This window comes from Brassica napus, chromosome C4, assembly GCF_020379485.1.
Source record: "Brassica napus cultivar Da-Ae chromosome C4, Da-Ae, whole genome shotgun sequence".
Lineage (NCBI taxonomy): Eukaryota > Viridiplantae > Streptophyta > Magnoliopsida > Brassicales > Brassicaceae > Brassica > Brassica napus.
This window is the reverse complement of record NC_063447.1, coordinates 54,972,026-54,996,518: the sequence shown is the minus strand read 5'-3', so window position 1 is coordinate 54,996,518 and position 24,493 is coordinate 54,972,026. Positions and strand designations below refer to the sequence as shown.

Sequence of the window (24,493 nt, the reverse complement as noted above, 5' to 3'; positions counted from 1 at the left end):
TCGAAGCACATTGACATTCGACATCATTGGATCCGAGAAGTTCTTGAAGAGAAACTCATACATCTCACAAAGGTACACACCGACGAAAACTGGTCAGACTTTATGACCAAAGTATTACCGATCAAGAAGTTTGAAGATTGCTGCAAATGGACATGCATGACAACTGTTTCGGGCTAAATCGGGAAGGGGGAGATTTGTTGGATTTCCCTCCTTAAGCCCAAAACTAATCAAATCATAATCAAGCCTTAGTCTAAGAAAAAGAAACATCTAGAGAAAAGTGGAGAAGTATAGAAGAAGAATTGTGTAGAAGAAGAGAGAAAGTTATGGAGTTAGATATTTTGAAATAAATAATAATTTAGAGAAATCTAGAACTTGTTGGAGTGTACTCTTTCACTTGTATAAATAGGGGTGCTTAGCACCATTTGTAATCAATCCAAGAATCAAGAAAACAAAAAGAGAAAACATTTGTAAGAGAGAGTTTCCAAAAACAAAATCTTTGGAAACCCTTTCCAAAATTATAAAGAGTCTTCTTCTTAAATCTTTTAGTTGTCTAATCCCATCTTCATCTCATCGATATTGGGTAATTTTCCCTAACAACCTCAACGGCAACCTTGAGAGTATGTCGATGATGAGATCGACTGGGATCGTTGATGAGAATTCGTAGGTGTTAACTTGTGAGTGGCGTCCACGGATGGTTTGATGATCATCGGAGACGTTGTGCCGCCGTGACTTCGTGGCGGAGATACTTGCGTCAACTCCTTGTATAATAATCCATCCAACTGTAAATGAAAAGTCAACGAAAGATACATTTATGTCGTTTTTTTTTTGCTTGATAAAAACGGCAAACATGGCATGATATTAGTTTGAGTGTCATCTTATCTTATTAGAGACGGTGCTGATTCATGACAGTTCACACCTTCGACAGAAGTTGACACAAGAATTACTCTGCTCATCAGATATATTCAAATATAAGATAAAAGGTCAATATACAAACAAAGAGGCAATGAGCCTATGACTGACTAAAAAGAGGCTATGACTTTCTTGCAGTACACAACAATGGGTCAAAAACAATGGGTCAAAAACAATGGGTGATAATATAGTTTGGAAGCAAGAAAGACATCGAAAATATGTTGAGCGTGCTTTTGGAGTCCTACAAGCTAGATTTGTCGTTATTAAAAATCCATCGAAGTTATGGGATAAATCCAAAATAGCAAATGTTATGAGAACTTGTATCATACTCCATAATATGATTGTCGAAGACGAACGAGATTTATACACTCAGTTTGACCTTGACTCGTTTCAACATGATGAAGGTGTGGATCTTACATTTTCCGTCCAGATGCCTACTCCTCTTTTCAATACAATTGATCGTCGAGCAAGAGTTCGGGAAAGACCGGTTAATCGACAACTAAAACACGATTTGATTGAAAATATATGGGATAAATTTGGGAATTAAATTTAATGTATAATGTTTAAATTTCTATGAATTGAAGTTTGTTTTTTTTTTTTAATATTTGAATGTTTATGTTTTATTAATGGGTTTTTTATTTTTTGTAATTAGTTGTTTTTTAATGACTTTTTTTTTGTTAATTTGGTGTTTCAACTTTGTTTAATAAATTATGTTTCTATTTTAATGTTATATGTTTAATATATCTCATTTCCTATTAAAAAAAAATAATTAACTAAGACTTAAAATGGTCCTACCAATAATCTTAATTTTAGCTATTGTCCTTAACTATGTATCTTAACTTAACAATATTAATAAACTAAGGTAAGGACACAAAAATTGGTCCTTGCAATGTGGATGCTCTAACAGTCTCTTCCTCGATGCAAGAGAAATACTAATCACAAATTGTTTTTTTTCTCTAAATACAAAATAAATACAAAAGGCCCGGGTTTTAAGATGCTTTGGTTACATTTTTCTTCAACTTCGATGATCGACTTCTTGATGTCTCAATGCACAATGCTTAGTGACACTGAAGGCACGAAAAATCAATGTGTAAGATTTGATATGTGAAGAGAGACATTTTCATCATCGAAACAAAACACTTTCTACGCTCTGAATCTTTGAAAGTCTATTGTTACAATCAATGATACTAAAGGGGAAACGAATTTGTGTTCAGAGTAGTACTTTCTTCACTTGTCTTCTTTTTGTGTGGTTTTATCTATTGGCACGTATACTGCTATATTGCCTCTTGATGGGTTTACGTTAAAGTGGTTAAAGCTGCTTTGGTTTGTTAGTTCTGAACCGGTAGGTTTAGCAAGACCTTGTACTCTGTTCATCATCGAAGCAAAACGATTTCTACGCTCTGAATCTTTAACAGTCTATTGCTACAACCCATGATGCTCAAGGGGAAATAATTTTGTGTCGTGCCATTTGTAATCATGTTGGTTGGGTGGTCTTGACCGTTCTATAGTGAGAAAGTAAACTAGAGGGATCACCAAGTACCATATAGATGGGCAGAGAAGAGTTTCAAAAGAAAGAAAAAAAAAAAACACTGCTCCAAAGTATATGAACCACTGAACATGAGAATAAATGTTATCTAGAAAAGATGGAGACAAGAGAAAACAAGTAATCCAATAATTGATTTATAAGAAATCAAAACCAGTGGCTCTATCCACAGAGGGTGAGAACCTAAATAATAAACTTAAAACGTTTGCATAAGTTTCACATCCTGCACATGGTTTACAAACGTATAAACTTCTTTGAACCCTCCCATTCCTTGGATCTCAACTCTTCTTATAGATCTACTCTCGAGGCTGCAGTAAAAAAACATAAAAAGGACTTGATGGGTACTTTGGCAACAACACAATCTCACCTGCAACAGTCACTCCAGCAAAGAACAACATTGCAACTCCATACTCCGGCAGACGAGTCAATTCGTAGTTATGCTTGGACCATTCCTGTTTTTCAATGTCTTGTACAACATACATGACAAACCCTGTACTTTTTTCATCAATATAGTTATACGACTGTGTCGACATAACTGAAGCCAGTTTACCGTTGTAGTTGATCAGAGTTGCTAGAGGATGCACTGCCCTAATGAAAGGTTCCATGACTTGAACAAATCTGAACGTCTCGGACCTAACATCAAAGCACATGATTCCATCAACTTCGGAAGACCAGTTAGGCGAAGCTTTGTAGTACAAAACACCATTAATGCAAATACCAGGAGATTGAGGATAGTGTGGTATGCTACATTCAATAATTCTCACAGACAGTTTCCCAGTTGGTTCTAGTGTCAGAACTTGATGCTCGTTAGAGATGCCATTCTTAGTAATGAACATTGACAATACTTTGAACTGCTTTTCAGTGGGATCATAACCGAAAAAGCTCTTCGCACCAGTCCACTTCCTTGACTTCATTTTGGGTAAAATAAAGGACTGTCCGGTGCTAGGGTTGCATATCTCCCACACCATGGCTGCACTTTTCCTACCTTTTAAGATCCGATCATCTCTGATACAGACCAAACCACTCATAGGACTGTATATATCAATAACATGATCAAAGGGGAAGTTCATATGATAAGTGGCGGCAGACGACGCCTTGTCATCATCATCAGGCTGAGGTGAGGTGAAGAAGAATACCTTGCTGTCTTTTACGCAGGCGAATAAGATCTTCGGGCTAGCAGATGATCTTGTCAAGTAGGTTTCCGTGAAATGTGGATGGACAAGTAAGGATGACCAGAGCTTGGATACGCAACGACATCTAGCCACCGATTTCGTCGGTAATCTCGAAACTATCTCGATTATGAGATCATGTGGGATTGTCTCTGAGTATTCTTCGGTGCATGTTCGTGAATGGCATTGAAGGATTGTATTATGGCCCTCAGGGATGTTTCTCCGACGTGATGTCATGCCGGCTGGAGACGATTGCTTGTAAACCCTCTTTTGGAACGATATTAATATTTGTTGCAAATAAAAAGGAAAAAATCTCTAGTACGGTGCTGATATATATGAAAGTTTTTAATAAACAATATAATAGTAACTAGTTAAACTTCATTAAGAAAGATTAAAGAAAATTAAAACTAAAAACTTAGAAATTTTGTTTTCATGTTTGTTTGTTTGACATATACGATCAACTATGTAATAATTTTTTTAAAAAGGTTTGGTTAGGTTATTTTAATAAACATAACAAAAAGCTTTGACTATATGAATTTGCATGAAAGAAACGGAAAATGCTTATACATCGTCGGACAAAAGCCATGGCATGTGTGTGGGTGACAAAAGGGTTGTGTTGTTTTCTTTTGGTTATAAATTATAAGGGATAAGCACTAAACTTTGGTATCCCAGAAGCGCCCCCGTCCGGTCAACAAGATTATGAACATTAAAAACATTTTTTTTTCCTTAACCTGTCATTATTAAAACTTTTCCCCATTTGTTACAAGAAAGTTAGTTACCTTCCTAACTCTGAAGTTTCTAGTGTTTCAAAAAAAAAAACTAAGTTTCTAGACTTACCATGAGCGATTTGCATGTACATAAAAAGATTTAGCCCTACTGGCAAAAAAAAGTCATAAACTTGAGTACATTACAATCTTACCACACACACAATGCAGTAATACTCAGTCACCCGCACATAACGACATTACAAGTCTAGCAAGGAAGTTACAAAACATGGTAGAAACATAATGGTCAAGCAAAGGTGTCCTCACGATCTCCCTCAGCGATATCAGTCTCCTCCATGTTGCTGAACTCTAGGAAATGAGTGGGTCGATGTTCCTCGTGGTAATACTCCTTTGGGGATCCAAGTTTGACGCTGTAAATCATTCCCACCGTGTGCTTCACTGATGTCTCGAGTTTTAACCCGATTATCTAACTGCAAGTGCACAGTAAAGTACGCAGTAGTAATACGGGATCGAATCCACAGGGACCGATGATCACACGTAGAGTTGCAGACAAGTTAATAGCTACAGCGAATCAAGATATATTTTTGATGGTTTTTATTTAATTTTCTCTAGTGTCACAAAGCATAAACAAGCATGTAAAAAGATGATTTAAACGATTTGAAAACTATTTTAAAACAAACGTTGGGCATTGGGAATTCTCAGGGATTTCTTTTTAATCAAGATACAATTAATGGAAGACACAAGGATATATTAAGAACCGTCTAGAACTCAAACACGATATTAGAATTAACCTACTTCCGTAGCGCTAATTCTCTATGTTATAGAAATCTCCACACTAACTTCCGCTGAGTTTCAATTTCTAAACAAGCATTAAGAACAGGTTCAATATGTTCACAAAGCGCAATAACATCAACTTCCGAGGGTTAAGGACACTTTGCTCATCTAAAGTATTTTCGGAAGTTCAAACAATCACTTTCGGTGCATCAAACAATCTGAAATCATGAACTAAGTGATCAATTCAGTTCAAGCAGTAAGAAATCCATTAGATGAAGAACCAAAACGTAATCCCTTAGTCTACACACGTTTTATGGATCAAAACATCAAGAAATCCCCTATGAGAACCCCTAAACCCAACTAGATGACTACTCACACATAACTAAGCAAGAACAAAACGATTTTGATGAAGAAAACATGATAAGATTGTATTAAAACAGAGTAAAGGTTCAGAAGATCTTCTCCAAATGGTTTTGAGATGAACTCCTTTACAAATCTTCACAAATCACACCAAAACAAGTACAAAACACTCAAATCTTCTCTCTAGAACTTGTAAATCTCCTCATTGGTCGCCCCTGGTCTTTTCTGAGTCTCAAAGGTCGAGTTCCTCCCTGAATTATTGAGGGGAGTGGGTAAAAAGGAGTGAAAAGCTCGTTTGTGCGTGTGGAGCCCGTAGAGCCTGAGATCGGTCGATCCACATAGACAGGATCGGTCGATCTAGTGCATGAAAGAATAGGATCGGTCGATCCACATTGACCGGATCGGTCGATCCCATGTCCTGTGCGATCAATACTTCAGTCGGTCCATTGTTCGGTCTATCTTGCTTCTGAATAAATCCCGAATACGTTCTTTTCTTTCAAGCTATCTAGTAACCTGCATATTACACTTAAGAGCACCAAAACGCATCAAATAGACCAAAACATTAATTAAAACCGACCATTTAATTGCTCCAAAACGAGTTTAAAACCGTTAAAAACACGGAATATCAACTCCCCCAGACTTGAATCTTTGCTTGTCCTCAAGTAAAGAGGATTAAAATTTGGGAGCTCACTAACCCTCAGTAGACCTTACCTTGTGATTTCGCTAACCACTTGAATCAGAGACTGTCAAGGCTTTCATTCCAAATCCCCACCAAGACCGCGCAAACCTTTCCATATTTCAGACCTGCAAGTCTCAGTTTCAAGTAATCAACTCTTTACATTCATTAAAAAGTGCGTGACCTTTCCACCAAAGATATCTCCATCAGGTATAACGGGCTTGGTGTTTGGGAGGCTGTTTTAGTGTTTAATTAGGTGAGGCTCAAGTGTTTGTGGGTATCAGCGATAACAAAAAAAAAAATGCAAAACATTATGCAAAATCGCTGGAGAAACCGAGTATATTGATAACCACGTTTTCGAACTGCTCAAGTTTCAAATGATCAAAACCCAACAAATCTCAAACTCTAACCCCAGATTTAAACAAAGCATCATCTCTAGTACATAAAATAAAAATAAAATGTCTAAATCAAATATACTGAATGAGATATAAACATGAACATTTTTTTTTTTTTTTGGACCGATTACTTGCAAATGTTTTGTGGTAATCGATCGAATAATATCTTTTTTTTTTTTTTTTTTTTTTTTTTTTTTTTTTGAAGAAAACATATTCAAACCGAAATCGAATATATACACTGCGATGCAATCACACACTTACAACACCCAATTTTTCTATTTACACCTCTAGACACACAGGTCCGTGTCTAACCACCTAAATGTTCCGATCCTACCTAAGCAGTCGGATGAACCATGTCTACCCTAATCTCTCCATTGTTTTTGCACATGTATGCACATATAATCAGTGTGTAAGAATGCATGGAGATGAAATAAAAGGGTACGGTGTAGGTGTGGTACCAAACTATTGATGAGTCTGGCCATTCAGGATTATTAAAGAGTGGTAAAATGTGGTAAAGAAAATCCTGAATGTGTATATGGTGTACCGTTTCCTGATGTTGATTCCTGGTCAAAAGAAATTAAATTCATTAATGGTCAAAAATATTTGAGTCGATTACAATTCACCGAGACTTGATAAAAGATTTAAGGAGAGGTTGCTTGGTCAAGTGGTTCCTCGGTTTGTCTGCGCTAACAGTCCTGAAAAATGGTCAATATGAAATGTAATGCACAACACACAAGGAAATAGTCTAATAATCATCACAGGGTCTGAGAAAAATACGTAGAGAGTTTTTTTTTTTTTTTTTTTTTTTTAAAACACAATCAAATCCGATAAACTAAGAAAATAAAAGAAATAAAAGCAATATGGTACATAAGTAGCATCCTCCCCCAGACTTACTTCACACCGTCTCGGTGTGAAAATAATTCCAAGAGAGATTACCGATCAGGCGTTGCGGTCAGTACGCCTCTTGGAGCGCCTCTCCAAGGCTCCATCATCATCAGAGTCCTCCGCTGCCTCAGGTCCAGCAGCGGTGTCGTGAGCGCCTGAGTCGTCATCGCTATCTCCAGAAACAGCTGGCTGTGATGCGCATCCCTTCTTAATGTTGCAGATTCCCTTCCACATCTTCAGCAGTATGGAGTTGTTGGTTTGATGGCTCTTGATCGACCAAGCGTTGATCTCAGCAGCGGATGCAGTAGCGGGAGGTGCTGGTGGCAGCATATACGGAGTGAAATCCGTGGGGAAAAGACTTTCCTCATCTTCAGGTTCCTCCTCTATATCATCATGTGGTGTCTGCTGGTGTGTCGATGATGATGCGACTCCTTTCTTCTTCAGTGTCGCGGGTCTGGTGCAGAGAGATGCAGGCGGTGGTAGAAATATGATAGCACCTGGATCAGTCAGCTCGGTGATGGCGGTATCGGGTAGCTTGACAAATTGCTCTCTCCCTTGTTGGTTCTGGAACTGGTAGATATGAGGGGCGGACTTGTCGATGCTTCCTCGCCAAGGGCCGGTGAGGTAGTGGCTGCTAATGAGTGCTCTCATGTCGAAAAAGTTCTGATACATCCCCTTCTTATCCACCACTCTGTCAACAGGTGGAAGAAACACTCCACAATGCCTTAAGATCTGTGTGATAACCGCTCCAAACCCACATCTCTTCGTATCTGAAACTTTGAAGTACGCAAGCTTCTCCGCGATCACAGCTCCTATGTTTATGTCCTTCCCGCTAACATAGGTAATGTCCGCGCCTTGAGGCCATAGGTGTCCAGCCCCGATGAACAGAAGAGCTAGCTCATCTTTTGTCACTGCAGCGGGTTCTGTCTTCCCATAGATAACACTGCTGATCACTCTCACTGCATATCGCAGAACAGGGCTACGAATTCTAGCTTGCTTGGCCTCTCGAGAGATGAAGTTTCCTGAAGCGATGAATGTCCAGAAATCATTGTGTTCCGGGAAGTCAGGAACACAAGATTGACGTCCTTTCCCGAACCCAAAGACGTCGCACAGCTGAAAGATGGTCATGGAGTGGAACTGCCTGTTCACAATGAAGGAGAACATCGCCTTATCAGCAACTGGGTTGTCCTCGTCAGGATGGTAGAGGCGGGCTGAAGCGAGGAACTGCCTGGTCAAGTCAGCATAGCAATCACAGTGGAGATCGAAGATGTATCCCAGGCCAATCTTCTCGAACAAGGCTTCAATATCCTCGGTTATCCCCAATGCATCTGTAGTGTCTCTGTGAGCGAAGCGCGACGGACATATTTCCACTCCCCTCATCTGCTCATAGAAATCATCATCATGTATATCCCACTGCTGGGTTATCTCTCGATTCGCAGGATGAGACCTATCCGTCTTTCGGAACTTGCCCTTTGTGCTGAGCCTACCAGTCTGTACCGAGGAACCCCCACGCTCACCCTGCTTCTTCTGTCTCTTAGGCATTATCTGCAAAATTAATTCATCAAAACCCAAGTAAGAGACAAATAGAAAAACACTCTTATAAAATCAATTTGATCAATCCCCTAAACATGTAAAATTTAGCACACATCTCTTCTCTAAACTCAAAATAACACATCACACTCCATTCCAATTTTCGTTTTTCAATTAAACTCCAAAATAAATTTTTTTTTTTTTTTTTTTTTTTAAAAAAAATCGCAATTCATCCCATAAATTGGCAATCAAGGTAACCCATGAGTATAATCATCACAAATAAACCATCCTAGATGCATTCCATTTAGAATTCGGAGATTCCCCTCATCAAACCCTAGGGCGATTTTAGATTCCAATTAGAGAGTCATACCTGTGTCTTGATGAAAACTGATGGTAGAAATGGTTAGAGCTTGAAAAACTAATGAGTTTAGCACCAAGAATTATAAAAATCGGATGAGAGATGATGGAAATCGAATTTTGTGTTCTTGAGAGGTTTGAGAGAGTTTGAGAGGAGAGGAAGATGAAATCAGAGGTGTTTTGATCTTTTTTTACGCGAGTTTGGAATTTTATGAGTGTTTTCCGGTTTAAATTAAGTGAAATCAAACCGGTCAAACTTACCTTAGATCGACCGATCCTATGCGCATGGATCGCCGTTCTGTTTCTTTCGGATCGATCTATGCCTGATCGTGATACATGCCTAAAAATCATCTAAAAACACAACCAAAAATCAATTCACACAAGAAAACATAATCACAAAAAGAGAAAGAAAATCAAACCATGTGGGTTGCCTCCCAGTCAGCGCTTGTTTAAAGTCGCGAGCCTGACTATTATGTTGTCCTTAGGCGAGATCGGGTTCCGATAATGGAATGTTGGTTCCTTCTTCGGGTTTTGCATCTGTGAAGTAAGGTTTTAGCCTCTGCCCATTGACTGTGAACTTCCTCCCATTGTCTTCCAAGACAACAGCTCCATAAGGTCTAACCTCTGTGATGGTGAAAGGTCCGGACCAACGAGACTTAAGCTTTCCAGGAAATAGCTTGAGTCTAGAGTTGAACAGAAGGACTTTGTCTCCAGCAGCGAAGTCTCTCGGGATTATCTTTCTGTCATGCCATGCCTTAGTTCTTTCCTTGTAGATTTTGGTGTTCTCATAGGCGTTCAACCGAATCTCGTCCAGCTCGTTCAACTGAACCATCCTCCTTTCTGCTGCGGTTTTAATGTCGAAGTTCATCAACTTCGTTGCCCAAAAACCACTGTACTCCAATTCCACAGGTAGGTGACAAGACTTTCCATAGACCAGATTAAAAGGAGTGGTGCCCAAGGGAGTCTTGTAGGCGGTTCTATACGCCCATAAGGCGTCATCAAGCTTCACAGCCCAGTCTTTCCTTGTTTTGCCTACAGCCTTCTCCAAAATCCCCTTGATTTCTCGGTTCGATATTTCAACCTGCCCACTTGTCTGAGGATGATAAGGTGTAGCTACCTTATGCTTTACTCCATGTTTCTTCAGCAGTTTATCGAACGTCTTGTTGATGAAGTGAGAGCCTCCATCACTAATAACCACTCTCGGGATCCCGAATCTTGGAAAAATGACTGTCTTGAACATTTTCTTGACAACACTAGAGTCATTTGTCTTGCTGGCTACTGCTTCCACCCACTTGGAGACATAATCAACCGCAACCAAGATGTACTCATTTCCATAAGAAGATGGGAAAGGGCCCATAAAATCAATTCCCCATACATCAAAAACTTCAACTTCAAGGATGAAATTTTGGGGCATCTCATTTCTCTTACTGATGTTACCCTTCCGCTGACATGCATCACACTTTGAGACAAACTCATGGGCGTCTCTGAAAAGTGTAGGCCACCAGTAACCAGCCTGCAGGACCTTAGAAACCGTCTTGAATGTTGCAAAATGGCCTGCGTATTCTGAACTGTGGCAGTGGAAAAGAATCCCTTGCATCTCATTCTCCAGAACACATCTCCTGAATAAACCATCTGAGCATCTCTTGTAGAGGAAGGGATCATCCCAGTAGTAGTGGTTCACATCTCTCATGAACTTCTTCCTCTCATACCCCTTCAGGTTCGGTGGTTCAATTCCAGCACATAGGTAGTTTGCAAAGTCTGCAAACCATGGGAGATCATCCTGAATTTGTCTCATGACACAGCAATCAGCCTGATCCAAATACTCATCCTCCAGCAAGGTGATCACATAGACATTCTCCTCGGGTAATGTATCATCCAGTGGTGTTTCAGCTTCCACTCTCATTCGGGAAAGATGATCTGCCACTCCATTTTCTGCTCCTCTCTTGTCTCTGATCTCAATATCAAACTCCTGTAGGAGTAAGATCCACCTTAAGAGTCTCGGTTTAGCATCTTTTTTCGTCATCAGGTACTTCAAGGCTGCATGATCTGTGTGCACAATTACTTTCGAGCCCACCAAATAGGACCTGAACTTCTCGAAAGCATAAACTACTGCCAGCAACTCCTTCTCAGTGGTAGCATACTTGATTTGAGCATCATCAAGCGTTCGGCTGGCATAATAGATCACATGGAGTTTCTTGTCTTTTCTCTGCCCCAAAACAGCTCCAATCGCGTAATCACTTGCGTCACACATTATTTCAAATGGCAAGTCCCAATCTGGTGGCTGCACAATGGGAGCACTGACTAGAGACTTCTTGAGAATCTGAAACGCAGCGAGGCAGTCAGCATCAAAAACAAACTTCGCTTCTTTGCACAGCAGACGGGTGAGTGGCCTCGCTATCATAGAGAAGTCTTTGATAAACCTCCTGTAGAAACCGGCATGTCCCAGAAAACTCCGAATATCCCTCACTGTCCTGGGAGGCTGTAGGCTGGTCATAACTTCAATCTTTGCTTTGTCAACCTCGATACCCTGCTCTGATATCCTGTGACCCAAAACAATGCCATCTTTCACCATGAAATGACACTTCTCCCAATTTAACACCAAGTTCTTCTCCTCACATCTTTCCAGCACCTTGCACAGATTAGCAAGGCAGTCGCTAAATGAAGAACCGTAGACTGAGAAATCGTCCATAAAAACCTCCATAATGTCCTCAATAAGATCAGTAAAGATCGACATCATGCATCTCTGGAAAGTGGCAGGAGCATTGCACAATCCGAAGGGCATTCTCCTGTAGGCAAAAGTACCGTATGGGCAGGTGAATGTTGTCTTCTCTTGGTCGTCTGGATGAATGGGTATCTGAAAGAACCCGGAGTAGCCATCGAGAAAACAGTAGTAGGGGTGGTTGGCTAGTCTTTCCAGCATCTGGTCAATGAAAGGAAGTGGGAAGTGGTCCTTCCTTGTGGCTGAGTTTAGCTTCCTGTAGTCAATGCACATCCTATGCCCTGTGACTGTTCTGGTAGGAATCAGCTCATCCTTCTCATTTGTGATGACAGTGATGCCACCCTTCTTAGGAACCACATGAACCGGGCTCACCCAAGTGCTGTCTGAAATTGGGTAGATCACCCCTGCACTCAACAGCTTTAGAATCTCCTTTTTCACAACTTCCATCAGTTTGGGATTCAGTCTTCGCTGGTGCTCTATGGACGTCTTTGACTCATCCTCCAAGTGAATCTTGTGCATGCAAAGATCTGGAGAAATACCTGTAATATCATCCAAAGAGTACCCCAATGCTTTTCTATACTTTCGCAATTTTGAAAGAAGCAAAGCGGTCTCCACATTATTCAGGTTAGCACAAATAATAACAGGATATGTGGAATTCGGTCCCAAGAATGCATACCTCAGCCCAGCTGGGAGGGCTTTAAGTTCCACCTTTGGAGCATTCTCCTCACTCCAATCTGGTTGGGAGGATGACGGTTTGACGGTTTTATCGGTGCCTGAGTCTTCAAGGCTGACATAGGCGACATGCTTCTCAATCGGTGAGGCTGAATCCAAAATCTCAGAAAATCCAACCACTTCTTGGTTCATGAACCCGAACTCACTCTCCTTTTGGGTCAATGCGACTTGTAGAGGATCATCAGTGTGCAACTCTTCATCCATTTCCTCCACCAGTTCAGTCAATGTATCAACCCAGAAAGTCTGTCCATCAATAGTCGGATTTTTCAGCACCTTCTCCACATTGTATCTCATCGCCATGTCTCCTAGACGTAAGTCTATATGCCCATTCTGTACATCAATCATGGCTCCAGCAGTAGCTAAAAACGGTCTGCCCAAAATGAGAGGATCTTTAGGTTCCTCTTCCAGCTCCAGAACTACAAAATCGATAAGCACATATCCCTTTCCAACACCAACAGGGATGTTCTCTAGTACACCGACTGGTCTTCGCACTGATCGGTCAGCAAGGACCAAGGAGATCCTTGTAGGTTTGTAGTTCGTCATGCCTAGCCTCTCAGAGACAGAGAAAGGCATTAGGCTCACTCCTGAACCCAGATCGCAGAGACTCTTCTCAAAAGTAAGTGATCCAATGCGGCATGGTAGAACAAATGCTCCGGGATCTTCACGCTTTTTAGGCATGACATTTTGTAGAACTGCGCTACATTCCTCATTGAGCATCAACACACCACGCTCTAGGCTCATCTTATCGGTAAGAATCTCCTTCATGTACCTTTTAAGAGAAGGTACCATCTTCACCGCTTCAACGAATGGCAATCTCACATGTAACTCCCCAACAAGGTTCTTTAGCTTCTCGTACTCACGTTCTTTGATCTTCTGCCTTGGTCTGGATGGGTATGGAGCCTTAGGAACATAAGCAGGAGGCGCCACATACACCTCTTCAGGTTCAGAGGAATTTGGCTTCGTCGACACGGGATCGGTCGATCCAGATGGACCGGATCGGTCGATCTCCTTTCCCTTGGATCGGTCGATCTGTTCTTGAGATCGGTCGATCTCTTTCTCTTTCGATTCCTCAATCGTTTTTCCACTCCTAAGTGTTATAGCATTCACAAACTCCTTGGGATTCGTCTCTGACTTCCCTGGTAGAAATCCAGGTGCTGTTCTGCTGCTGGAGGCGGTTTGAGCAACTTGCTTTTCCAAAACTTTCAAATGGGTGTTCAAAGCTTCGAACTTCCCATTAAGCTCTCCATACATGTTATCCACCTTGGTGTTTATCTCTGCAGTGCTATTCTTCTGACCTTCTAGCACCATTTGCAGCATCTTCTTAATTTCGTTATCCTGAGAAGGCTGTGACGAAGAGGCATTTCCTTGATTCTGATAGTTGTTGTACTGCTGCCTTTGCTGAAATCCTGAGTTGCCCGAGTTGTTCCCCTGATATTGATTTCTGTTCTGAAATCCTTGGTTGAACACACTCTGGTTCTGATTCTGGTTCTGCCTGTTTCCTGCCTGAGGGTAGGACTGATGTTGTGGATTCTCCACATTGTTGCTCGGTAAGACAGATTATTTTGCTGATTTTGATTCCATCCAAGGTTCTGATTGTAGCCTCTGTTGTAGTTTCCTTGACCACCAATGTAGTTCACATCAGCTTGCATATCATCTGAATCATCACCAACAGTTTCTTGTGAGGAACGATAGCCTTGCTCCTCCACAAATTTCACAGATTTCTGATCTCTCTTGAGAAGCATCTCAATCTTGGCATTCAGCTCATCTATCTTCTTGGATTCATAACCAACACCCTTCTGGCTGGTGTCAAACCTTGACTTGCGGTTTGCTTTGCTGGATGACAGGTTGTTCAGCAAGGTGTAAGCTTCTTCAACAGTCTTGGTCATGAAATCACCATTACTTGCTGTGTCCATGGCATCTTGACTCTCTTCATGAACTCCATTATAGAAAATGTTCAGCAAACTCACATCAGTGTAGCCATGGTGAGGGCAGTCCTGTGTGTACTCCTTGAAACGCTCCCAAGCCTCATGAAAGCTTTCTGAATCAAGCTGCTGAAAGCTTCCAATTCTGCTTCTCAGATATGTGGACCTTGACTTGGTGAAGAAATGCTGTAGAAAAGCAGCTCTTGTCTCTTCCCATGTAGTAAGAGATCCTGGAGGGATGGACTTTAACCATCTGATAGCTTTATCAGCTAAGGAAAACGGGAACAACCTGCATTTCAAAGCGCCTTGAGGAACTCCATTATGTCTGCTGGTGTCACAGACTCGCTCAAAATGCTCCAAGTGATACATCGGGTCCTCAGACGGGTTTCCATGAAACGGATTTTTCTCCACCAAATTAATGAGACCAGTCTTGATCTCAAAGTCTCTTCTCTCAATGGGAGGTGGGCGAATCCCAGAACGATCGGCATAGAATGCATCTGGTGTATCATAATGTGCAAGCGTCATCCTAGGCATGCCATAGTCTCCAGCCTGTTGTCTTGCAGCTACACCAGCCTGCTGATTATCACCAGCATTGTTGCCTTCTCGTTCATTTACAGGAATTGGATTTTGCGGGTTGTCCTGAAATTGGTCTTCTTGGTGTTCAGCCATTTCAACCTCTTCAGCGGACTCAAGTCTTTTCTTTTTCACTTGTCTCTCTAGGCGGCCGAGCTCTAACTCCAAAGGTATTAAATTCGATGATCCTTTGCTTCTAGTATGAAATCCGCTCATTCACCTGAAAACACAAACAGAAAGAGAAAGACAGAAACATTAGACAAAATAAAAAAAATGCTATAGTCTTAAACTGATCATTAACTCTAGGGTGACCAAATGGTCCCCGGCAACGGCGCCAAAAACTTGATGTCTCGAGTTTTAACCCGATTATCTAACTGCAAGTGCACAGTAAAGTACGCAGTAGTAATACGGGATCGAATCCACAGGGACCGATGATCACACGTAGAGTTGCAGACAAGTTAATAGCTACAGCGAATCAAGATATATTTTTGATGGTTTTTATTTAATTTTCTCTAGTGTCACAAAGCATAAACAAGCATGTAAAAAGATGATTTAAACGATTTGAAAACTATTTTAAAACAAACGTTGGGCATTGGGAATTCTCAGGGATTTCTTTTTAATCAAGATACAATTAATGGAAGACACAGGGATATATTAAGAACCGTCTAGAACTCAAACACGATATTAGAATTAACCTACTTCCGTAGCGCTAATTCTCTATGTTATAGAAATCTCCACACTAACTTCCGCTGAGTTTCAATTTCTAAACAAGCATTAAGAACAGGTTCAATATGTTCACAAAGCGCAATAACATCAACTTCCGAGGGTTAAGGACACTTTGCTCATCTAAAGTATTTTCGGAAGTTCAAACAATCACTTTCGGTGCATCAAACAATCTGAAATCATGAACTAAGTGATCAATTCAGTTCAAGCAGTAAGAAATCCATTAGATGAAGAACCAAAACGTAATCCCTTAGTCTACACACGTTTTATGGATCAAAACATCAAGAAATCCCCTATGAGAACCCCTAAACCCAACTAGATGACTACTCACACATAACTAAGCAAGAACAAAACGATTTTGATGAAGAAAACATGATAAGATTGTATTAAAACAGAGTAAAGGTTCAGAAGATCTTCTCCAAATGGTTTTGAGATGAACTCCTTTACAAATCTTCACAAATCACACCAAAACAAGTACAAAACACTCAAATCTTCTCTCTAGAACTTGTAAATCTCCTCCTTGGTCGCCCCTGGTCTTTTCTGAGTCTCAAAGGTCGAGTTCCTCCCTGAATTATTGAGGGGAGTGGGTAAAAAGGAGTGAAAAGCTCGTTTGTGCGTGTGGAGCCCGTAGAGCCTAAGATCGGTCGATCCACATAGACAGGATCGGTCGATCTAGTGCATGAAAGAATAGGATCGGTCGATCCACATTGACCGGATCGGTCGATCCCACGTCCTGTGCGATCAATACTTCAGTCGGTCCATTGTTCGGTCTATCTTGCTTCTGAATAAATCCCGAATACGTTCTTTTCTTTCAAGCTATCTAGTAACCTGCATATTACACTTAAGAGCACCAAAACGCATCAAATAGACCAAAACATTAATTAAAACCGACCATTTAATTGCTCCAAAACGAGTTTAAAACCGTTAAAAACACGGAATATCATTCACTCCCATAAAGTTGTAGTTCCACGGTCCGTTCTCAGGAACCTATATATCACAACAATACAATTTTCAAAAATCAGCAGCGTTATATCATCATCAAAGACAAAAAAAAAAAGAAACTATCACTGGTGCTCCTCCTTACCATGTAAAATCCGAGGAAGCGGTCACTCAACAGCATTTGAACCTTCTCATAATGGGTGGGAAGGTAGCCATGAGGATTGCTGCCTGTGTCCTTGTTGAGACGTCCCCATTCATATCCGGCTTGGGTCAACTTATATGATGTCAAAGAGCAGGATCCCGGAGTGAAACTGCATGTTAGGATGATACACTTTTCTCCATCCCATTGCTTGTTGTTCTCCAGAATGCGGGAATGAGCGGTAACATCCTAATCACAGACATCATCAGTTAGTAACGGGTTTAACAGGCTGAAACTATTAGGTATAGAAAAGATAAATGCGTATATAATAATACTACCTGTGGTGCCAATTGAGGTAGCTCGTTAGGCTGTGTGTGCAGCCATCCCAATGGCTCGAGATCATTAAGGAAATCATGCTCAGGAAGAGCTGACGGCAGGTTCACATGCTGATGACTTCCCCACTGCGGCACCATCACAACACAACGGATTTCCTTAACCTGGGATTATCCGGTGGGCTTATACCATATAGATATCCAGCAATTTGAGTTCGAAGATCTGCTACGCATATGAACTTCTTCAGGATGTTCTTCGGCATGATGTATGTGTATCCCGTCTCCTGTGAACAACAAGAATTAATGTCAAGGGCAAAGACCGGAGAAGGCTTTTACTTGGACTGGAAATGAACCTGATTAAATTGGATTCTAACCTTTATGTCATCTGAGTTCACGTAGATGTGATTGACTCTGAGGTAGAGGTTAGTAGCTGATATTGCACGCACACGCCAATCTGTCTTGGAACCGAATGCAGTTTGCTCGTAGGGGCTAGTGGTAGTGACAATGAGCTCCTCACCATGAACATTTACCGTTCTGGTTGTGACTGCATTAAGCTGGCTGGCTTCTTTTGCCTGCAAAGAAGATATAGGTTCACAGTGAACGCAGAATTATATGTACTAGAGAAGATTTTTAAGATTTTTTGAAGTTTTGCAAGATTTAGAGTTTAGTTCATTGGAAAAGCTCTATTATATGTTACACAATGTTGTAAAGAACAGTATTTTTCTTTTGAATTAAATTTAACATTCAATTAAAAAAAAAGAGAGAATTATATGCACAGACTTGTTTTTGTTCTAAAGAAATCACAACTAAGGGTACCTGTTTCTCAATCTCAGCTATCTGTTGCCTCTGTTGCGAGGGTGGGGTAATCTCGGCGCCAAGGATAATATCTCTGATCTCTGATTGTGTCAGAGCTGAGGTATTCACATTGTTTTTCTTTGCGTAGTCAGATAGGATAAGATCCCTAAGAGCTACCTCCACCTGAAATCTAACAATACTAAAAAGGAGATATGCTCAATGGAGAGAGCTGCCACATCAGATTAAAAAAATCATCCAATCAGAGCATTCCTTACTGCCACGTCATAATCTCAGCGAAAAGAGAGACGTCGTCTCTGATTCTTCCTCTCCCTCTGCGTCTTCCGACTCTCAACGTTTCTCCGTTACTGCATGTTTCTCCACACTTAATCATTTATTCATGTTTTTAAATTCTCTCTTATTGAACTAACCTTCCAACTCCCTCTCTTTCTACTCCTATATAAATCACTTCCTCAAAGGTTTAATCGAACCGTTCTCTACAGCATCCATTCGATGACAATGACCGATGGCCGAAATTGATTCAACATCCGACAAGTCTCCTATTGCATTTTATTTCGTCGACATATCACCAGGGCCATCGGACTCGGGATTACGCTTTAGTTTGATCCATTTCTGGGAGGCCAAAAACACTGCCAGTGGCAGGAGCTGCTAATCCTCAACGAACAGGTATGATTGATTTTCTCTACAATTTCCTTCCTGTGGATTCTCACTCAAACTTCCTTACATCTTACTGATTTCTTTTCCAACAGGGCACTGTGATGCAAGGTTTCATTTCATCAAATCTTAGAGGTAATATAAATCTCAAAATTAAACAACCGACCTTTCGTATGTTTAATTATTTCTTTTGATATCAGGAACTGGTCTTGTAATTATAGGATTTTCAAAATGTTCTTGACTGAGATATATCTGTTTTGTTATACACTGGAGATTGTTGACCAAAACGAACCCAAGCTTTATCTGCAGTGGCATACATTGTTTAAGGTAAGAAAAATTCAGATCTCTCTGATCTTTTGTAGTTTCTGAATTTTGTTCCCCTTTTATCTTGGTTTGAATCCCCAAATTCATGCATCTCAAGTTTCAGTCCTCTTACGGAGATAATCTAATCATGATAGAAAGTCTCTTAACATTTATTAGCAGCACACATATGTAGAGTCATACATATCTAAGCTGTGATATTCAGGCCACAGTTGAATGATTGAGAAATTTAAATGTGGAATAGGTTGTGTGAATAGGTTTATTTTGGTTTAGTAAACGGTAACAATATTTTGAAAACTTAGTATAAGTGAGATCATCTGCAACGGTTTATCAATCAGTGTTGATCTGTCTCAAAGAGACAATTGGATGTGAGTGTGTGATAGTTAGGGATGTTAAGTCATGGGTTAGAACCCAACCCTCTCTAGTGTAATATAAGCCCAGCCCTATTTTAACCCAGCCCTATTTTAACCCTTCTTTGATTATAGGGTTAGGGCTGGTAACAGGGTTAGCCCAATTAATTTTTATGCAATGTAATAATGTTTTGTATATCAAATTTAATCAAAGTTTACATGTTTTTAAAAACTCAAAATATGATTATATAAATGAAAAAAAGTCCTCAAATTCAAAGTATGAAATTAGAAAAACCAAAGTTTACATATTTTTATTCATGAAGTGTAAAAATCAAAGTTCCAACTTAACTTTATAAAGTGTAAAAATCAAACAAGAGAGATGGCAGTCACTAGAAGTTCTAGTCTAGAACAAACATGAGACAACTAAAGATCGATTTCAACAAACGAAAAGAACATCAAAAAAAAGATGAAACAAATGTCATGAGCTAAAGCAGTCACAAACTGATAAACAAGCATGTGAACTACAAGAGTATGCAGTCTGCAAAAGATCCTCAGTTCTTTAACTTACACGTATGATACAAAGAAAAAAAGGGACTAAACACAATCATTACATGGCTAATAAGAACAAACCCACAAATCATTACTTGGCACAAGTTTCAACGTTTACTCTCTGACTAAATCCGAGTGATCAGACACAATTCATAAAAGCTTTTTTTGTCCAAAACAAAGCTAAACAACTAAAACTCAAGTTACAGAAGTTACCAAATGCTTGATATAACAGAGTATTTACAGTCAATCAGGGAAAAAGCTTTGCAATCACAAGTTCAAACAAAGTTACAGACTGTTTCAAACAAGTGCTTAGTTGACTAACAGAAAGTTCACAAAGAGCTAAAACGTTCTTTCCAAAGAAGAGACAATCTCAATTCTACAACAATCCATCAGTTCAAAAAGCTTTATCATCTCGCCATTAGCTTAAAAGAATCACAGTATCACAAGACAGCAAGATACAGTTTACTAGTAGTCTAGTATCATAAAGATCATAACATCAGTCTAAGATTTTCAACAAACCCAGAAACTCTAGAGATCGATTTCAACAAACCCAGAACAAAACTAGAAGAACGTACCTCACAGAATGCTTATTGGAGAAGACGGATACAACCCCGACGACGCTCTTCGAAATCGATCTCTAGGGTTGGTGTGTTCGTTGAAATCAATCCAGGAGCAGCAGAACTTGATGAGGACGTCGTGTTATCGGATTTGAATTTGAGCAGCTTCGTTCAGATTCTAGGGTTCACGTTGCGATCCTCTTTGTTTCTCTCTTTTCTGGTTTCTGGAAAAAAGAGAGGACCTTGAAGAAAAATCAAAACGAGGTCGTGTTAATAGTGTTTGTTTTCATAAAAAAAAAAACATAACGGACTTAGGGCTAACCCGCGTTTCATTTTAGCCGGCCCTACTTTAACCCACACAAAACAAAACGGGTTTTGGGTTAAGAAAATAGATGCGGGCCGGGCTAACCCTATTGGCAAAAGCCCATATTAACATCCCTAGTGATAGTAGAAGCATGGCTAAAGAGGAGCACGGAAAAAATGGGGACTAAGGCCGACGAAAGGTTTCTCTTTCTCAAACATCAATATCATACAAGTCTTATTTATAACTTTGGTCTCAGAAAGATTATGCTTCCCTTTATTTGGTTATGTTTTCAAAGTTGTCATAAGCTGCACTAACATGAGAGTAAATCATCGGTGAGATGGAAAAAACTTACAGGCAATGCCTTGGGGGGTTAACAAGATTTGGTATGGTGGTCTATTTTGTGGTGCTGGTAGTGGCTGTGGCGGCGGTGGGGTGATAGACGTGGTGGGAGCGTCAGCAATGTATGTGGCTTTATGCATGTGGAGCTAGCTTCCATATTTCTGTCATATCAATTTTGTATCTTTTGCCATTTTTGATTATAAGTTTCCTGATAATGATATAATCCTACTTTTTGTTTTTCTTTCCTTGGTTAGGATATGATCTTTGTCAAGACTGATGACTTTCAGACTGATTATTTTGCAAGAAGGTATTTTACGATGTTGAATCTTGATTGATATAATTAGCTATTTAGCTTCTATCTTAACATGTTTACCTTTTTCTTGCAGTTGATGGTTATATATGTCGCTATAATAAAAACTCCCATGCCATTCTTCATTAAGTCGGGATAGAGGATGTAGACAAATATGTTGTAAGTTTCTGATGCTGGTTCCAGTCTCCTTGATTGACGCTTTGTGATCTATTGATTATAAAGCTGTAGCCATTGCTAATTAATCTACTGTTTTCTAAACAGGTTGTTGCTTTCCATAACAACCTGAACTCCAAGTATTTGCTCGAGAGTCAGAACCATCACCAACCAATATAAACGTACAATTTTCCTTTATATTTTTTCCTTTCAGTTGTTCAACATAGTACCTGGATCATGTGATATGTATGGATTTGCAGATCAGGTTTTTTGTTCAGGACTAGCAGATGGTATCTTTTCACATGACTATAGGCCAGCGCCGGTTCAAAAAAATGTGAGTATAAAAAGCTTTTTGAGATATATTTGATACCACATACGAGTTAAGATCAAATAACAAACAAAATCTACAGGAAAGTGTAAATATAGTGACTTTTACGAAAGATTTCCCATTATTTAGTATTTAAAACATGACCTATACATACTACATTTACAATAGAACGGATGGGGAAGCAGCAATAAACATGTTGGATGGTTGTCAACAACAAGAGCACTAAACTACACCTAAATTCTGAAGACAATAGATCGTTGTAATAGAGTGATTGATTACCTACGTAAAATTAACAATGACAGCGCATTCCATTTGAGAGGGGCATCAACTTTGGTAAATATCAACACGATAGGTAAGAGGAGAAAACAACAAAGTCAACATAGAGAAAATAATATCCCCTATATATTATTTGTGAAACATTATAACTTTTTTTTGTAGCCACATGTCATCACTAGAATGATTCTTAGAATTATTAGAAAAATAGGTTGGTCCATCTAATTATATAATAAGCTTTTTATTAAACTAACCATAAATTCATTATTAATGTCATTTATTATGTTCTTAAATAAAGATTACGGAATTTCTTAATGTGGGTAAAGTATATATGACAATTAATGATTTTGAATAATAAAGATCTGAAAAAAATTTATCTTCTATCAAATTTGTTTAATTTAAAACTATTAAAATAATTTAAAAAAAAACACAATAACCATATTACAAAAATTTAGATTTTTCTGTATATTTTATATTTTGAATTTTAAAAAATGACTATAAATGACTAAAACTGTTAAAAGTCTCACATTCAAATTTTGCGATCCATGGTTTAAATTTTTTGTTATGACAAAATACAAATGATTACAAAATCATATAAGCAAAAGTCTAATTTAATTAATCATTAAGATTTAAAATATATATGTATATATATAATTCTAAATTAAACTATAAACCATATTGAATAAATAAATATTTTAGTTTCAAAATTTACTTTGAATAATTTTTTTTGATAAAAGTTTTGAACTAACATTGATAAATTTTTTTAAATTATCAATTACTAAAATTATTAATCCCACAATGGAAATTTTGTTATCAGTAATTTAAAGTTTTTGCTATTAAAAATACACATGATAAAAAAAACGTATGAGTAGAAAGCATCATTTAAAAAAAAATAGACATTAATATTAAAAATATACTATGTATGTTAATATTATTTAAATTTAATTACATATCCTATCAAATTTTTTTTAAAATGTTTGGATTAATAAAATTGATTTATACGTTCGCACCAATTTAATTATATATGTAATAGTTAATGACTTTTAATTATTCAATATATATTTATTATTTCATAATATGTAAGAACATATAATACATAAAATAATTTATATATATAATGTTTATTCTTGCGCGGATCTTAATATAGTGTGTGATTATTTGATAAATCAATAAAAGTTATGGACCAAATAGAAGCTAGGATAACGAAACAGTAAAGCCCAAAATATAGAAGATAGTAACGATATTGAACACACTATCCCCGCGGGGTGAAGGCATCTAGTTAAACATAATTGTGAATCAGGAAACAGAAGCATAATATTCTATAAATAACTCGAGACCAGTAAAAAAACTGTAGATACAGAGACAAAATCAGGTTAAGAGGGATCTTATCAAATAAGAAACTAACTAAATGAAAAGTGGCAGAGGAATTACCTTCATCCACTGGTCGTCAGTGAGAGAGGGCCAGATGTGATGTGGCTCAGTGACAACAGACTTGTCGGGCTTCAACAACATCTTAGCCTTCTCATTATTCACGTGAAGCGCACGAAGGATCAGAATAAGTCTTGAAAAGGCAGTGTACGAAGAGATACTCTTCAACCAATCATCATAGATATTGAATAGGACCATCTGCGGTTCTGTGGCCTTCAAAATCAGATCACCAAATTTCTCAATCTTAAGGCACGCCTGGAACGGAAGCTGCAGTTCACTTCCCTTGATAACAATGTTGGGGAAATCCAGTAAGTGGACCTCAAGGGGGTCGAGCATTCCTTTACGAGTAACAATAACTTGTTTTGGCTGTTCTTCAACAGGGAGAGACCTCACAAGTGCCGCCACCTCTTCAGCAGTTTTCCATTTCGCTAGCTGACCAAGACGCTTCTGACCAGCCCAAACGCTTGTATGGATAACCTACAGAAACAAAAAGCAGTTACTTAACATCCAACTGCATGCTATAGGACTTAATAAAAAGAAGAAGCTGCGTCACAACATGCATATTCTTAATGTAAAGAATGGTAGAAGAAGACATACCTTCAGGAATAGCTGCCCAGTTCTTGGATTGAAAATAAAGATCGCACCATTGATTGGCTTTGTTGTTAAATTTCCTTCAAATGTCTTGTGAATTGTGACACGATAGACATTGGGT

General features: G+C 39.0%; 1 protein-coding gene, 2 long non-coding RNA genes, 1 other non-coding gene and 1 pseudogene across 5 annotated transcripts; 3 read left to right on the top strand and 2 right to left on the bottom strand.

The window, feature by feature from the left end:
- Positions 1-1,510: 1,510 nt before the first annotated feature.
- On the bottom strand, positions 1,511-4,800 carry LOC106448784 (annotated as a pseudogene). Its single transcript, XR_007322202.1, has one exon. The product of XR_007322202.1 is annotated as an F-box protein DOR-like (transcript).
- A 9,948-nt stretch (positions 4,801-14,748) lies between these two features.
- Positions 14,749-14,855, top strand: LOC125586694. The gene has a single exon (XR_007323230.1). It is a non-coding gene; the product is annotated as a small nucleolar RNA R71 (small nucleolar RNA).
- Positions 14,856-16,869: 2,014 nt separating this feature from the next.
- On the bottom strand, positions 16,870-24,491 carry LOC125585264 (pre-mRNA-processing-splicing factor 8A-like). The gene is made up of 7 exons (XM_048754014.1): positions 24,379-24,491; positions 23,785-24,258; positions 18,219-18,380; positions 17,777-17,974; positions 17,409-17,686; positions 17,077-17,319; positions 16,870-16,979 (listed from the first exon to the last, which is right to left on the bottom strand). Exons 2-5 carry the CDS (start codon positions 24,115-24,117, stop codon positions 17,543-17,545), a joined length of 837 nt encoding a protein of 278 aa, XP_048609971.1. The 5' UTR covers positions 24,118-24,258; positions 24,379-24,491; the 3' UTR covers positions 16,870-16,979; positions 17,077-17,319; positions 17,409-17,542.
- Positions 18,571-19,186, top strand: LOC111211606. The gene is made up of 3 exons (XR_002662557.2): positions 18,571-18,881; positions 18,965-19,004; positions 19,070-19,186. It is a non-coding gene; the product is annotated as an uncharacterized LOC111211606 (long non-coding RNA).
- LOC106434553 lies at positions 20,699-21,760 on the top strand. Its single transcript, XR_001286778.3, has 3 exons — positions 20,699-21,411; positions 21,544-21,596; positions 21,676-21,760. It is a non-coding gene; the product is annotated as an uncharacterized LOC106434553 (long non-coding RNA).
- Positions 24,492-24,493: the final 2 nt, after the last annotated feature.

Excerpts from the sequence above, each read along its gene's own strand:
- LOC125585264 (XM_048754014.1), bottom strand. The coding sequence starts at position 24,117 with ATGCTCGACCCCCTTGAGGTCCACTTACTGGATTTCCCCAACATTGTT. Across the intron at positions 18,381-23,784 it reads CTGACGACCAGTGGATGAAG|GTGGAGGTAGCTCTTAGGGA; the intron begins GTAATTCCTCTG and ends GTTAGATTTCAG. Across the intron at positions 17,975-18,218 it reads TAGCTGAGATTGAGAAACAG|GCAAAAGAAGCCAGCCAGCT; the intron begins GTACCCTTAGTT and ends TCTTCTTTGCAG.